At 43.8% G+C, this 17,122-nt stretch overlaps 1 protein-coding gene across 3 annotated transcripts; it reads right to left on the bottom strand.

Annotated features, from left to right (window-relative positions):
- Window positions 1–909: 909 nt before the first annotated feature.
- LOC141104579 (uncharacterized) lies at window positions 910–15,049 on the bottom strand. 3 transcript variants are annotated; one of them, XM_073594193.1, is made up of 8 exons: window positions 14,987–15,049; window positions 11,799–11,987; window positions 11,521–11,655; window positions 10,468–11,169; window positions 10,222–10,327; window positions 7,667–7,752; window positions 7,457–7,568; window positions 910–2,768 (listed from the first exon to the last, which is right to left on the bottom strand). In XM_073594193.1, the coding sequence occupies exons 2-8, from the start codon at window positions 11,946–11,948 to the stop codon at window positions 1,768–1,770; spliced, it is 2,292 nt and encodes a 763-aa protein (XP_073450294.1). In that variant the 5' UTR covers window positions 11,949–11,987; window positions 14,987–15,049; the 3' UTR covers window positions 910–1,767. The 3 variants fall into 3 exon arrangements, with proteins under 3 accessions (XP_073450294.1, XP_073450296.1, XP_073450295.1); XM_073594195.1 differs by having other exon boundaries at window positions 11,799–11,942; XM_073594194.1 differs by lacking the exon at window positions 14,987–15,049 and adding an exon at window positions 14,793–14,901.
- Between the last annotated feature and the right edge of the window lie 2,073 nt (window positions 15,050–17,122).

The raw sequence follows: 17,122 nt of genomic DNA, 5'->3' as shown, positions 1-17,122 counted from the left end.
ACCCGTTTTTTTGGTCCAGGAGACACCAATGACACCAGCCCATCCAGTTCAACCTTTATGTCAATACCATTTTCTATATTCCTGTATATTGCATTCACTAAGATGGCAATGTAACAGTTTTTTTTTAATTCACAACACATCCCACTGACACCACCAACTGTGGAAAGGAGGTCCACATCCTTATGGCTCTGACAGTAAAGAACCCCCGACGCAGGTTAAGGTTAAACCGCTTCACCTCCAACTTCATTTGAGTGGCTGCATGACTTCTTAAACTCCCCGAGACTATTTTTCTCCCTATGCTAGAATGAGAATATCATTTTCATTCTCCTAAGCCCATCTTCTCCAGGGAGAAGAAATTTAATAAAAAGAAGCAAAAATACTCTTGCGCACAGGTGTATTGGCTAGAAAGTCCCAAGGGTTCAAGAAGGACTATGGATTTCGGCCTTGCTGCTCTCAAGGATGGGATTATCCTAGTGATAAATGAAAAAGAAGAAAAAGAGCGCACCAGCCTAGTGCATTATCCTTGACAGATTTATTAATTAAAAACAAGATAAAAACTACTCACAAAGGTCGAAGAAAAAAAAAAAAAATCGCATAGTATATGGCACAGAGGCAAATAATCCAGTGGTAGCAGTTTTCCAGGTCCCAGGAAGGAGGCGTACGGACTACTGCTGGCTAACGCGTTTCGAAGGTTACCCTTCTTCATCAGAGCCTTGATGAAGAAGGGTAACCTTCGAAACGCGTTAGCCAGCAGTAGTCCGTACGCCTCCTTCCTGGGACCTGGAAAACTGCTACCACTGGATTATTTGCCTCTGTGCCATATACTATGCGATTTTTTCTTCGACTTTTGTGAGTAGTTTTTATCTTGTTTTTAATTAATAAATCTGTCAAGGATAATGCACTAGGCTGGTGCGCTCTTTTTCTTCTTTATCAGAAGAAATTTAATGCTTGTACTAAACCCTCCTATTCTTTACAGTCATAAAAGCTGCCATCTAAGCCTCTGTGTGATCTGCAGTTGCCATGGTGATGCACATGTGATCAGTTATCACACCAACTATTTGATGGTCAGACAACTTGGTTGGGAGCACAAGAAAATCTTATGGTTTTCATTCACAGCATGCCTTGAATGTGACAGTTTTTGGAAACAGTTAAATCGATAGGTTTAGTTCCACTTGAAGCCGTCTTCTGCTTGCCAGGCTCTACCCACTGCCTACCTTCTGGGCCTTTTTCAGCTCAACATCACAGTGGAAAAGTTTGAAGCTTAGAAGGTCCCTGCCAACCACCCCAGCAGGTCTGCCCATAGCCCACGCATTTATGTAGGCTCAAGGGAGGTATCAAATCAACAAGCAGAACCCTCTTCCTAGAGGCTCGAACGTGGTGTCATCAGTCACTAGCTAAAAATACACCAGGACCTGTAAAAAAAAAAAAAAAAAAAACAATGGAAGATAAGTGAGAACTTATGGGGATTACTGAGCGCAGAGAGGAAGGGTAGGGAGCTAGAACATATGGTGCCCAAAGTGAGGCTTTAACTCTTCTCCACACTACCCGAAAACAAGAACAGCTGTGGCAGGAGTCAGGCTTTAGTTCTTCGGAGCCTTGTGATAGATCAACACTTAGACATGATGTTGAACAAGCAATAAATAGGTAAGAGCTCTTCCAGACTCACATTTTGGGGTTATGTATTCTTCATCTGTAAACAAGTTATGACCTGCGAGGAAAACACTTTGTGCACCCCAAGAAGGCCTGGAAGTTTGGTGGCACCACATGCTAAGCCTTCTGGGTAGCAGAGTTTCGGCAGTCAGGGCAGGAACTCTCTTCGCCGGCAAAATTGCTGGCCTTCTGGGTAAAAATGCAACCGCACTCCGAGCAGGAATATATTTTTTCGCGGGCATGAATCCTCCGGTGTATGAGGAGGCCGGATCTTTGTGTGAAACTTTTCCAACACTGGGAGCAGGAGAATGGTTTCTCCCCTGTGTGGATTCTCTGGTGCTCCACCAGGATGGACTTCCGCGTGAAGCTTTTATTGCACTCGTTACACGTGTACCGTTTTTCCCCTATGGGAATTTTATACTGGCTGAGAAGTTTAGACTCCTGAGAGATGTTTTTGCTATTCTCCTGTCCTGGGATGCCTATCTCTTCTGCTATGTATGGAATAGATCCCTCTTCTGCATTGTATCCATTGGACTTAGGAGAAATAGGAGAAATAGGCAAAATAGGCAAAATGGGGGGCGGGGTGGTAGATTTTCGGCAGCCGGCACAGAAGGTCTCTATCTGCCCCGTGTCAGTGTTTATTGTCAGCGCAAAAAAATTCCCACACCCGCTGCATGGAAATTTCATGGGGCCTCTGTGGGTCTTGCGGTGAATGAGGAGACCTGATCTCTGCGTGAAACACTTTCCGCACTCCAAACATGAGAACGGCTTTTCACCTGTGTGAATTCTCCGATGTTCCACCAGGATCGACTTCCGGGTAAAACTTTTCCCACAATCCACACATGGGAAGGGCTTTTCACCGGTGTGGTTCCTCTGGTGTCGAACGAGGGCGGCGTTCTGGCAGAAAGACTTATTGCACTCAGAGCAGCGATATACCCGGCTCCCCCCACTGCTCTTGCCAGAATCGGGGGATATGTCGGCAATGTAAAGTCCCAGATTTATGTCGGAGTTGTAGAGGAGATTTTCCGGGGAACCCGGACAGACGTCACTATTCTGACCGGCGTGATTCCGCGAGGAACTACGATATCTCTCTGCAGTCTTCTTGATGTAGGTTCCGTCTGGTGAGAAATAAAAAAAAAAAACAACTTGTTATAAAAGTTAGAAATGACAGGACACGGTCTCAGATTATTCTATGTAAGAGTCAAGATTTATGTAAAACAACAGACAATGTGAAAGACAACTGGGGAGCTGATGACAGGCAATGTTAATGTGAAGGAGAACTTTGGGGAGGAGTTTATGATAGGTGATGTCAATGTGGAAGAAGACTGGGGGAGCTGATGACAGGCAATGTGAAGGGGGAGGGGATGATGACAGGCAAGATCAATGTGGAGGACAACTTTGGGAAGGAGGTTATGATAAGTGAGGTTAATGTGGAAGATGACTGAGGTGGGGGGGGGGGGCGGGGGGTTAATAACAGGCGATGTCAATGTGGAATAAGACTGGGGTGGACAATATGGAAGCCGGCTGAGGTTAATGATAGGTAATGTCAATGCGGAACACAACTGGGGGGGCAATGACAGGTGATGTCAATATGGAAGATGACTGGGGTGGAAGGTTATGACAGGTGATGTCAATGGATATGGAAGACGACTGGGGTGGGGGGAGGGGAAGGCCATGACAAGTGAGGTCAATATGGAAGACGACTGGAGTGGGGGTGGGGGTGGGGGGGGGGTTATGACAGTTGATGTCCATGTGGAAGATGACTGAGGTGGGGGGTTAATGATAGGCAATGTCAATGTGGAAGAAGACTGGGGTGGACAATATGGAATCCAGCTGGTTGTAATGACAGGTGATGTCAATCAATATGGAAGATGACTGAGGTGGGGGAGGGGGAAGGTTATGACAAGTAATGTCAATGTGGAAAACAACTGGGGTGGGGTGATAATGACAAGTGATGTCAACGCAGAAGAAGACTGCAGTGGATGGGGGGGTTAATGACAGGCGATGTCAATGTGGAAGAAGACTGGGGTGGACAATATGGAAGCCGGATGGGGTTAATGACAGGTGATGTCAATGCGGAAGACGACTGGGGTGGGAGGTTATGACAGCAGATTTCAATCAATATGGAAGACGACTGAGGTGGGGGAGGGGAAGGTTATGACAAGTAATGTCAATGGGGAGGACAATTGGGGTGAGGTGATAATGACAAGTGATGTCAACGCAGAAGAAGACTGCAGTGGGGGGGATTAATGTCAATGCGGAAGAAGACTGGGGCGGGGCAGAGAGGTTATGGAAGGTGATTTCAATGCGGAATAAGACTGGAAGAAGGGTTATGATAGGCAATGTCAATGTGGAAGACAACTGGGGGTTAGGTGAAGTCAGTATGGAAAAGAATTGGGGGATAATGGGTGATGTGGTTGTGGATTGATTGAGGGCAATCTCAAAAGTGGAAGAAGATGGAGGGATGATGAGCAAGGTCAAAGAGGGAGTAGACGAAGGATGACAGGCAATGTCAAAGTGGGAAAAGATGGCAGGAAACTGGGTGATAACACATTAAAGGAAGATGGAGGAGAAATTGGGTGATGTCACTTAAAAGTAAGTGGGAAAAAAAATTGACATTGTCGAAGATAGAGCAGCTGTCAAAGTAGATGAGGTTAGGAGAAACAATTTCAATGTGGAAAAAGTTGGGAAAACTGGGTGATGTCACGTTAAAGGAAGCTGGGGGAGAGATTGGGTGACATCATATGGAAGTAAGTGGGAGGATAATAGGAGATGCCATGTGGAAGAAGACCGGGAGGATAAGAAAACACGAGGCTGATGACACAATTGTTTTTTTTACAGACAAGATCAAGTACAGTGGGGCAAAAAAGTATTTAGTCAGCCACCAATTGTGCAAGTTCTCCCACTTATGGAAATAAGTGAAGCACTGCACCAAATAATATTTAAAAAAAAAAAAAAAAAAAAAAAAAAAAAAAAAGGAGAAAAAATATAATGTACAATAAGCAGCTAACACACCTCTAGACACAGGCAAAGGCAAAAAGTAATACAAAATATAGTGTAGCGCTATGTGCACATATAAACAGTGTATCAGTTTTACCTAAACAAACAAAAAATGTTGTAACACTAGGTGATACAAATTGACGTAAAAAGTGACTACAGTGAATAAATAGCGTGAATCAAAAAATATGAAATTAGACAATGAGTCTAAAAAACATACATGTGTGGTAAGTCAAATAATATAGTCCATAAAAAATTGACAATTATATTGATGATAAAATAGAGGAATAGAAAACCACCACCAAAAAAATCCATAAGTATTAAAGTGCTAAAAAGTAGAAAAAACTCCCAGGATTTCCACGTAAACGGAATTCATCTTCGATGAAGGCTTTGTACGCCGAAACATGTCGGGTGGACCCCTCACGATTACCGCGATTGATTCTATATGAGCTGTATCTGATCTCCTACCATGTGAGTGTTCTATTTTTATCATTTTTAATAAATTGTTGCTTTTAAACGTTATCATGCCATGTGAGCTTTTCTTCTCGCATGATTTTTGAAACATCCACTGGGCCTGTTGGACTGTCTTGGGGACGATTAAAGCTGTGGTGAGACCCCTTCCCCCCCTTTTGGAAGCTGAGGATAATTTGACGATTCATCTCGCCAGACCTGGTGGTCACTAAGCTTTCTGAGACTTGTAAGACGTATGTCTTCTCAAGTCATCTGATTCTGGTAAGCCTCTTTTGATGCTCCGGTGATGGTCCTGTCACTCATTTTGATCTTCCACCCATCTGTGATTTCCTTCTTATTCATCTGCTAGAAGTGAACAATTCCGTTTACGTGGAAATCCCGGGAGTTTTTTCTACTTTTTAGCACTTTAATACTTATGGATTTTTTTGGTGGTGGTTTTCTATTCCACTATTTTATCATCAATATAATTGTCAATTTTTTATGGACTATATTATTTGACTTACCACACATGTATGTTTTTTAGACTCATTGTCTAATTTCATATTTTTTGATTCACGCTATTTATTCACTGTAGTCACTTTTTACGTCAATTTGTATCACTTAGTGTTACAACATTTTTTGTTTGTTTAGGTAAAACTGATGCACTGTTTATATGTGCACATAGCGCTACACTATATTTTGTAAGTTCTCCCACTTAAAAAGATGAGAGGCCTGTAATTGTCATCATAGGTATACCTCAACTATGAGAGAAAAAACGTGGAAACAAATCCAGACAATCACATGGTCTGATTTTTGAAAGAATTTATTTGCAAATTATGGTGGAAAATAAGTATTTGGTCAATATCAAAAGTTCATCTCAATACTTTGTTATATATCCTTTGTTGGCAATGACAGAGGTCAAACGTTTTCTGTAAGTCTTCACAAGGTTGTCACACACTGTTGCTGGTATGTTGGCCCATTCCTCCATGCAGATCTCCTCTAGAGCAGTGATGTTTTGGGCCTGTCGCTGGGCAACACGGACTTTCAACTCCCTCCAAAGGTTTTCTATGGGGTTGAGATCTGGAGACTGGCTAGGCCACTCCAGGACCTTGAGATGCTTCTTACGAAGGCACTCCTTCGTTCTGTTTGGGATCATTGTCATGCTGAAAGACCCAGCCACGTTTCATCTTCAATGCCCTTGCTGATGAGAAGAGGTTTGCACTCAAAATCTCACCATACATGGCCCCATTCATTCTTTCATGTACACGGATCAGTCGTCCTGTTCCCTTTGCAGAGAAATAGCCCCAAAGCATAATATTGCCACCCCCGTGCTTCACAGTAGGTATGGTGTTCTTTGGTTGCAACTCAGCATTCTCTGTCCTCCAAACACGACGAGTTGTGTTTCTACCAACAGTTCTACTTTGGTGTCTTCTGACCATATGACATTCTCCCAGTCCTCTTCTGGATCATCCAAATGCTCTCTAGCAAACCTCAGACGGGCCCGGATATGTACTGGCTTAAGCAGGGGGACACATCTGGCACTGCAGGATCTGAGTCCCTGGCGGCGTAGTGTGTTACTGATGGTAGCCTTTGTTACGTTGGTGCCAGCTCTCTGCAGGTCATTCACTAGGTCCCCCCGTGTGGTTCTGGGATTTTTGCTCACCGTTCTTGTGATCATTTTGACCCCACGGGGTGAGATCTTGCGTGGAACCCCAGATCGAGGGAGATTATTAGTGGTCTTGTATGTCTTCCATTTTCTAATTATTGCTCCCACAGTTGATTTCTTCACACCAAGCTGCTTGCCTATTGCAGATTCAGTCTTCCCAGCCTGGTGCAGGTCTACAATTTTGTTTCTGGTGTCCTTCGACAGCTCTTTGGTCTTCACCATAGTGGAGTTTGGAGTGTGACTGTTTGAGGTTGTGGACAGGGGTCTTTTATAGTGATGACAAGTTCAAACAGGTGCCATTAATAAAAGGTATTGAGTGGAGGACAGAGGAGCCTCTTAAAGAAGAAGATACAGGTCTGTGAGAGCCAGAAATCTTGCTTGTTTGTAGGTGACCAAATACTTATTTTCCACCATAATTTGCAAATAAATTCTTTCAAAAATCAGACAATGTGATTGTCTGGATTTGTTTCCACATTTTGTCTCTCATAGTTGAGGTATACCTATGATGACAATTACAGGCCTCTCTCATCTTTTTAAGTGGGAGAACTTGCACAATTAGTGGCTGACTAAATACTTTTTTGCCCCACTGTATAACGTTATAGAAACTGAAAAGTGGGGAGTCTACAGCTGCTGTACAGACCAAATAACTATAAAATCGATGAATATTTTCTGTACCTATTATCAGTTGCTCACCTGTCCCGATCTCTGCTGGAAGTTCCTCCTCCCTCATCATCATAGAAAATGCCAAGTTCTCCTCTTTCTCCTCTTTAATAAGGACAACCTGAAAACCTTCCATTTCTTCATCCTATAAAGAAAAGTAAAAAAAAAAAAAACGCATCAACGTTGCGTCCACACACTATAAAGGGGCAGGCAGTAGGGAGAAGGCCCCTCAGTTGTATCTACCTGATCATGGTGATGGATGCTGTGGTTATTCTGTGTGGTAAGAGAACGAGGACGTTTCTCTGGTATAATTCTGCTGCTGGATCCATCTGTAGGAAACACAATGTCTGAGTAAAATTTATACTTGACTGAACCATCCTACTTCTACAAAGAACACAAATGAGGGTGGAACTTTACATTTTTGACCCTATAGTCCCCTGTAACTAATAGAACGTCATTGTCATGTTTTCTAAGCGTCGCTGCCCCACCTGCAGACCCAGGACCAGCATGGGTAGTCCATCCGTTCACTGATCTCCCCTACCCAGTAGAGGTAGGCATTACATCACTTCCGAGCTCTGCTGTCACTTTCTCCAGCCACTGTGGCAAGGAAGCAAATGAGAAATTTTGGGTACCGAAGTTGGGCATCATCTCAAAGGCGCACGCTATTATAAGTCTTCACATGTTTGCTATGTATTTATTCAGCACAACCTCATCTTTTATGTAGCCAGAAACAATGAAAATAGTACTGCCCCAAGCCTGTATCAGGCAGATCAACATGTGGATAGACTGGTGCAAGAGAGAAAGATTGGCTTGTCAGGCTCCAGTAGACTTAAACAAAATGGCTGCACACAGACACTGACTCCCAGTTGTATCAATGTAAACAAGATAGGTAAAATGGCTTCAGCTCCTATTCTCCACCTGTAGAAAACCCCAACGCGTTTCATCCTTTCCAAGGCTTACTCATAGAGGCTTATCTTTTATACTATACTAACAATGTGGGTGATATACTGGAGTCTGTGTGTCCTAAAATTAATTTAAATGTAATTTTACTTAAGATCTGTGCTTGATAGACCATCGCATTAATATTGTGTGATCCAAAAATATGGAACTACCACCATTATTATAAGGTTTTGGAGGTTTTAATTAATCTTCAGGCCTAAATCCCTCCCTGTTTCCATGGCTAAGCTCATCAGCTGCGACAGGTGAGAAAGTAAACTACACGTGCGTGGGGCTCTGAACTAAAACAATGCTCACTGCTGGGAACGAGCGTCCAACGGTTATAACAGGATAGGATGTAGTTCTAATAAAACAATGGCAGTTTTTCTGGCAGGCTTCAGTGGGGGGGGGGTGGCACAAATGGCCTACTGGGGCTTGTGGACTTGCATAGGCTATTTTATTACAAAGGTGAACTAATCCTTTAACCACTTGCCTACAGGGCACTTCCTGTCCAGGTCAATTTTCAGCTTTCAGTGCTGTCACGCTTTGAATGACAATTGCGCGGTCATGCAACACTGTACCCATATGAAACTTTTATCATTTTATCAAGACAGAAATAGCTTTCTTTTGGTGGTATTTAATCACCACTGGGTTTTTTATTTTTTGCTAAACAAAAAAAATGGAAAAATTTTGAAAAAGAAAACTTTTTGCAAATAAGTAATTTTTCTCCTTCACTAATGTGTGCTGATGAGGAGACACTGGTGGGCACTGATGATCAGTGCCCTGATTATCTGTGTGCATGTCCCCTGTCAAAATTGCTGGTTACCGGCTCTCATCTCCCCATGATGTGACAGCGTGTGAAGAAAGGAGAGCCGATAACCGGCAACTCTGTTTACATTGTTATCAGCTGTGATTGGACACAGCTGATCATGTGTTAAATGGCTACTGTGATTGGCCCTTTACCATGATCTGTGATCAGCTGTGTCCTAAGGACACAGCTATCACAGAGTGCGCCAAAGGGGGCACGCAAGAGGTGTGGTTGCAGGAGGAAGTCCATGGACGCTCTCCCGGAATGAGAGAGCCATGCTGTAGCCGTCTTTCGGTTATAGCGCAGTAAGGAAGCAGTCAAAGTGGTTGTAAACCCTTACATATACCCAGGGAAGTGGCTGGCCTTAGGTAATATACACAGAGATGAAACACATCCTCCTACATAAGCTGTACCTGTCTATCTGCAGCAAAATTTTAATTCTACAGCCACTGAATGTCCAGAATTTATACAGCTTTTCTGAGGCAGAAGGCAGAAGGTGGGGGAGATGTGAGAAGAGCTCTGAGAGCTAATTGGAGGGAAGGGACATACCCCCTTTCTCACAGCACACTGGAACAGAGCTGAGGCTGTCAATAACTGGCTGTGTGCTGGAGCTTCCTCCTCGTCACCTTTACTCTCAGGAAACTTGTCAGAAAACATTCAAGGAAGCAGACAGAAATGACACTTAGTGCTCTTAATTGAGACAAGTACACACTATACAGGGATATGATTTGTTCATATTTCATGTCTGGAGGTTTACATCTTTAAGCCTCACTGGAAGGTCTGGTTCACCCAAAATGCTTCCTGGACGATACACAAAGCTCATCTGGATGTGGTCTTTGTTTCCTTGGAGGAACATAGAGTAAAAATTCTAGCAATAGACCTCCTCTAACTCTAAACTGGTAACCTGTACAGAAAATTTAAAGTGTGGCCTATGTAGGAGTAGAGGAGAAGCGCAGGAGACAAAGGCCGTGACACTGTTCACATACTACATGACACATGAATAACACATATCAGAATATAGAGAAAATATTTGTATTGGAAATGTATTGGTCACCTGTGCAGATCTTGGGAGGAGCTTGGTTCTCTTCATATTGCTGGTCAACCTCCATACACACTTCTTCACCTATAACTTGTGCTTTAAACTTCATCAGAGCTTCACCCTAGAAATACATAAAAGAATACCAAAAACATAAATAATATCCGTTTTATTCGACTCAGAATGTCACTTCAGCAGGTCCACAAAACTCCTTTATGGATCATACAAAGTCACTCTTGTATTAGAAACTTCAGTCCTACCTACCTGATGATGGTAAGGGATGGTGTGATCTTCCTGTGTGGAATCCTGGGAATACAGAGGACGGGGACATCTCTCTGGTGGGTTTCTGTTACTGGATCCATCTGTAGGAACGTTCTCCAGCTTCCACTTGGATCCACCTGCAGGAACATGCTCCTCTTTGCACTTGGATCCATCTGCAGGAACATTCTCCACTTTGCACTTGGATCCATCTGCTGGAAGTTCCTCCCGCTTCCACTTGGATTCATCTGTAGGAACTGTCTCCTGCTTCCACTTGGATTCATCTGTAGGAACTGTCTCCTGCTTCCACTTGGATTCATCTGTAGGAACTGTCTCCTGCTTCCACTTGGATTCATCTGTAGGAACTGTCTCCTGCTTCCACTTGGATTCATCTGTAGGAACTGTCTCCTGCTTCCACTTGGATTCATCTGTAGGAACTGTCTCCTGCTTCCACTTGGATTCATCTGTAGGAACTGTCTCCTGCTTCCACTTGGATCCATCTGTAGGAACTCTCTCCTGCTTCCACTTGGATCCATCTGTGGAAATTTTCTCCTCCGTATACTTGGATCTATCTGCAGGAACTTTTTCCTCTTCACACTTGGATCTATCTTTAGGAACTTTCTCCTCCTTACATTGCACATCAGTTCTCAAACACACCTCTTCTTCACTCTCTGTGACTTCAACTTTAACATTGATCAGATGTTCCACCTGAGAAATACAAAACAGTTTTATTGACTAGAGTACCGTGACAGCACGTCCATCATGGCATTATGAAGGGAAGTTCCTGTCCCCGCCATACCGACCTCCATCACTCACTGCTGACCCCTGCAGTCTTCAAACCTTTCTTACTTTCTATCTGCCTTGCTTATCTTCAAAAACAAAATGGCCTGCACCCTGGTGATCTGTGATCTCTTCAATGTTGTTTAGGTAGATCTCTACTTCTTCAAAAGTTGCCTACCCCTGCCTTAAAGGAACCTGACACACAATGATACAGTCACCATCCAGACACATCCCTTGTCTGTTAATGGATAATGTCCCAGAATTCCCGGCACCGCTCACCTCTCCTGTCAGCAGCCCAATGATCTTCTTGGCGACTTCTAGGATCTTCTGTTCTTTCTTCCTCTCAGGTGTCAGGGTGGGAGGTGGAGACACCTTGATGGTCACATGGTCGCCGGACTTCACCGGAGGAAACCTCTAATCAAACAGCAAAAATGTCAGGTCAGTAAGAGTGATGTCATGCAACCTCCCAGAATCCTCCTCACCTCTCCCTGGTCAGGTCTGTGTTTTATTATTAGAGATAAGAGTGATGTCATGTGACCTCCCAGAATCCTCCTCACCTCTCCAGTCACCAGACAGATGATCTCCAGGGCGAGGTGTATTATCCGCTCGGTCATGTGTGTTTTATTCCCTTCCAGCTGCAACCAAGGGAGGGATGAGTAGTCCTTGTAGAGATCCTTGTGTCCTTCTAAATACTCCCACTCCTCCATGGAGAAATAGACAGTGACATCCTGACACCTTATAGGAACCTGACACACACACACACACACACAATAATAAACTCGTCAGACAAAAATAAATAAATAAATCAGAAAGAAGTTGACCCCACCACCACCATGGTATGTTCCCTTTATATTCAGTTATTTGTACATCGTGACAGCCAATTAGTAAACTGACACTTATTAGCTGTTCATCACATGCATCAACGGCCCGGGACTGGCATGGCAGGTGTAACTGGATAAAGGGAATAAAGGGAAGCGAGAACAGAAAATTTCTGTTTGCTGATCCCCCCTACCTGGTAAGAATCTGCTAGTGAGGGGGATTCCACCACGTTCAGTTTCTGCCGTCACTTTCCCGGCCACTGTGTCCGAGAAAAAAGCTAAAAGGGAGTGCGGTCTGCGCTCCATTATCAGTGGAGACATCCAGGGTCTATTAGACTCAGTATGTGCTACTATGTGATAGCAATAAAGTTAAAGTAGAACTATATTACATATATATTGGTGTATTTATATATTTAGGGCATATACGGGCTTTACTGTACATGTCCATGTTGCGAATGGTGTTTCTTTTCTTTTATCAATTTCTATGATGAAAATTTCAATAAAAATGTAGTATAAAATATATACAATAAATAAATATATATGCAAGTGTTCAAATACCACCAAAAGAAACTCTCCAAACCCTGGCCCGCGGCTCACCCAGGCTCATAGCATTGCCAATCTGCTGCCTTTAAAAGCAGCAGATCGGCAGTATGACTGGCAGGTCCCGCAAACAAAGCCGCTCCCCCACACCCTCCCATGCTGCCATGCTGTGCTGAGGATTGGCTGCTGGGACTGCCTGTCCTAGCAACCAATGACGTCATCAGCGCGGCACCACCCGGCATCCCGCCCGCTGTTCGTATTAGAGATCCTTCCACGTGTGTAGCAACGGGCGGGGGTCGGGAGGTGCAGGACAGCTGCTCGAGGCAAGAGGCAAATGTACATGTATCGGAGACTCTGCTGGGGACAACGATGGTGGGGAGACTGCTGACGGGGACAACGATGGTGGGGAGACTGCTGACGGGGACAACGATGGTGGGGAGACTGCTGACGGGGACAACGATGGTGGGGAGACTGCTGACGGGGACAACGATGGTGGGGAGACTGCTGACGGGGACAACGATGGTGGGGAGACTGCTGACGGGGACAACGATGGTGGGGAGACTGCTGACGGGGACAACGATGGTGGGGAGACTGCTGACGGGGACAACGATGGTGGGGAGACTGCTGACGGGGACAACGATGGTGGGGAGACTGCTGACGGGGACAACGATGGTGGGGAGACTGCTGACGGGGACAACGATGGTGGGGAGACTGCTGACGGGGACAACGATGGTGGGGAGACTGCTGACGGGGACAATGATGGTGGGGAGACTGAGGATTTGGAATTTCTGCTGGGGAGACCGATGATGGGGACAATGTTGATGGGGACACTGATGATGAGGACACTGATGATGAGGACACTGATGATGAGGACACTGATGATGAGGACACTGATGATGAGGACACTGATGATGAGGACACTGATGATGAGGACACTGATGATGAGGACACTGATGATGAGGACACTCTGACATATGGAGGACACAGATATGGGGGACACAGAGGTGCGGAAAGGCTCTAATGGGGACACAGATATGTTGAAAGGCTCTGATGGGGGACACAGATGTGCGGAAAGGCTCTGATGGGGACACAATGTGCAAGGAGACTCTGATGGGGACACAGACATGCAGAAAGGCTATGATGAGATTATTTAAATTTTATTCATTTATATATAAATAATTTTTTCGGCCCGCGAATATTTGTAAAATCTACAACGTGGCCCTTGGGATAAAAAGTTTGGAGGCCCCTGGTGTACAGCATCGCACAATTGTCAGTCAAATCGACGTAGTGCCGTATCGCAAAAAATGGCCTGGTCATGAGGGGGGGGTAAATCTTCTGAAGCCAAAATGGTTGAGGGCCACTTCACACCACATGCAGTCCAGTGCGTTTTTTTTTCTGCATCATAAACGCATATAAAGTAGGTTGTATGGTTTTTAATAGCATAGCTTACACCAGTGCTCGCAGTTCCAGAAAAAAAAAGTAGGACATGCTGCATTTTTCCTGCAGTGGACTGTACTGGAACGCTATAAAAAGCATCAAAAATGCACTGGAATGCACCAGAATGCACCTAAATGCACTGGAACACACATGTCCTTATTTAAGGTTAAAAAAAAAAAAAAAGGGAGGGAGAAAAAATGCACGGGACAAAAACACGTCAAAAATGTGCATGCAGAAAAACATCTGGAACGCATCCGGACTGCGTTTCTATGGTGTGAACTGGTCCTAAGTGAAAATAAATAAAATAAAAGGGGTAAAAAAATAAAAAATAAAAATAAATAAATAAACCTAAAGAAGAATTCCGGGTTAACCCTAACTAATCCTAAAACTTCTTCCCCCCCCCCCCCCCCTCCTTCCTAACCTGTATAGAGATCTACACTCACCTATTTTCATGCAACTTCAGTAAAGCTATTCAATAAAAAGAAGAAATTTTAAGAGCAACAACCTGAGTGCGGTTCATTTTTTTCTACGGAAATTATTATTGTCCCCCCCCACCATTATGGGAGAAAAACATCTGCCAACCAATTGTGGAGCACCAACGATTCTACATAGAGGACCCTTATAATGGGGGCACATGTGATGGGTCCCCTTTAAATGGCCTCCTTAAAGGGGACCTGTCGCAGCCGAAGAATACGGATCACAGGGGGGGGGGCAAAGGCCCCTCCTGACCTCAGATTTTGCATAAAAAGGACTTACCTCTGTATGATCACCAATAGCCAGACTGTAAAATGATGACAATGTCTAATAATGGCGCACAGGGGACACCCAGCCCCCAATAACAGTGGCCCCTCCCTCCTGCCACACTGGTCCCGCCCCCCCTTGTACAGGACTCTCATCCTGCTGCTTCATTCACACTCGGAGCCCCATAGACAAACAATGAGACCCATTACCTGCTGCCAGCAACTGCCATATCCGCCCTGCTCACCGCTCACCCCGGAAACACATCAGCTTCCGGGTTCTGACAGGTTGCTTCCGCGTTATGCGTTCCAGGAAATTAAAGCAACTTTTCCGGGTTATGCGTTCCAGCGGCTCTGCTATGCATAGCGGCTCCATCTGCTGGTCATTGCTGGTACTGCGAGCTCCCCCTCTGAATGAGGTTTAACCTGTTCGGTGCTGCTTGCTTCTCAGCTCTGCTGCAACCCATTGGCAACCCTTTTTTTTTCTATTTTATACATGATAATTAGAATATTGTCTAGGATAATTTTAATATTATCTCTTCCGAATGTAGGATGAATTTTAAATAAAAGTTAGAAAAAATTAGAAAAATAAAAAAAAAAATTAAATTAAAATAAAAAGAAATTAGAAAATTATTTTCAATTAACCCCCCCAGGTAATTTTGAATGATTTTTTTTAATGAAAATATTATTTTGAATAATAAGCACATTTTTACAAACTTTGCAGTGAAATAAAAAGGAGCCATGGACACTCTTAAAGCGGACCTTCAGTCATTTTTTCATCTTTCCATCTATTAAATCCTCTGCCCTTGTTGTTGTTTTAACTTTGGATAGTAAAATATTTTTTATTTCTGCAGTAAATACCTTATAGAGCCCACTTCTTGTTTCTTGTCTGGCCATTAGCCCCTAGGCTTATGACATCATGCACAGCTCTCTGTGAGAGTTTGCCAGGAAGGGAGGGGGGACGAGTCATAAGAGGGCCAATGAGAGCTACAGGGCTGCAGAGCTGGGGGTGTGCCTCTGTGTGTCTGTGTGAATCCAGGAAGTGAACAGGCAGCAGCTTCAGCTGCCCACAGTTAAAATGGCTGCAGCCAGACTCAGCGAAGCGAGATTTTGCAGCATATTTTGGCAAGTACAGAATCCCAGTATATATAAAATAATATGCAAAGTGGTTGGAGGGAAGCTTTAGAATGGCAAAGGTGTTTTTATTACAATTTTATGTGAGCAGACTGCAGTTCCTCTTTATATATAAATATAATCAAAAATAATGTATAATTAAATAATTAACTACTTGAAGGCAAAGCCAATTCTGACACTCCTTTCCTACATGTAAAAATCATCTTTTTTTTTGCTAGAAAATTACTCAGAACCCCCAAACATTATATATGTTTTTTTTTTTAGCAGAGACCCTAGAGAATAAAATGGTGATCGTTGCAACCTTTTATGCCACACGGTATTTGCGCAGCAATTTTTCAAACACGATTTTTTGGGGAAAAAAAACTTTCATGAATTAAAAAAAAAAAAAAACACTAAAGTTAGCCTGACTTTTTTTGTATAATGTAAAAGATGATGTTACGCTGAGTAAATTGATACCTAACATGTCACGCTTTAATATTGTGCACACTCGTGAAATGGCGCACAGACTTCGGTACTTAAGAATCTCCATAGGCGATGCTTTAAAACAGGGTACCTGTTTAGCGTTACAGAGGGGGTCTAGGGCTAGAATTATTGCTCTCGCTCTAATGATCGCAGTGATACCTCACATGTGTGGTTTGAACACTGTTTACATATGAGTTTTTTGAGCACTTTTATTCCTATTACAAGAAATGTAAACATCCCTTGTAATAGGAATAGGGTATGACAGGTCCTCTTTACAGAGAGATGTGGGGTCTATAAGACCCCACAGCTCTCCTCTAGGCTGGAAAGACTGAGATCAAGAACAAAACAAAATTACATGACTATATGACTCAAAGTTCATTTACCATACACTAATGTAATATAAAAAACCCAATAAACATTTTTCAAAAACAAAACAAAACAAAAACGATCTCAGGCTTTGCAGCTAAAAACACAGCAGTGTTTACATCTGCCGATGCAGGAAGTGACATCATAAATGTCGCACCTGGCCTCCAAAGGTCATAGAGATGGCCAGGAATCATCTAGTCATCGCTACGCTTTATGGGAAACCTGCGCCGCCAGATGATTCATTCTCTGGCTCGCCGATCGCACGGGTGAGCCGGTAGAACTCCTGGAGGGCGGAAGGAGGGGGGGGGACATCAGGGGGGAAGTAAAAACAGTCAATCGGCTGAACAACCGCTATGATTGATTTTACTTTGCAGGGAATCACCGGCA

Source organism: Aquarana catesbeiana, linkage group LG08, assembly GCF_042186555.1.
Source record: "Aquarana catesbeiana isolate 2022-GZ linkage group LG08, ASM4218655v1, whole genome shotgun sequence".
Lineage (NCBI taxonomy): Eukaryota > Metazoa > Chordata > Amphibia > Anura > Ranidae > Aquarana > Aquarana catesbeiana.
The sequence above is the reverse complement of the archived record's forward strand: the minus strand, read 5'-3'. Positions and strand labels throughout refer to the sequence as shown.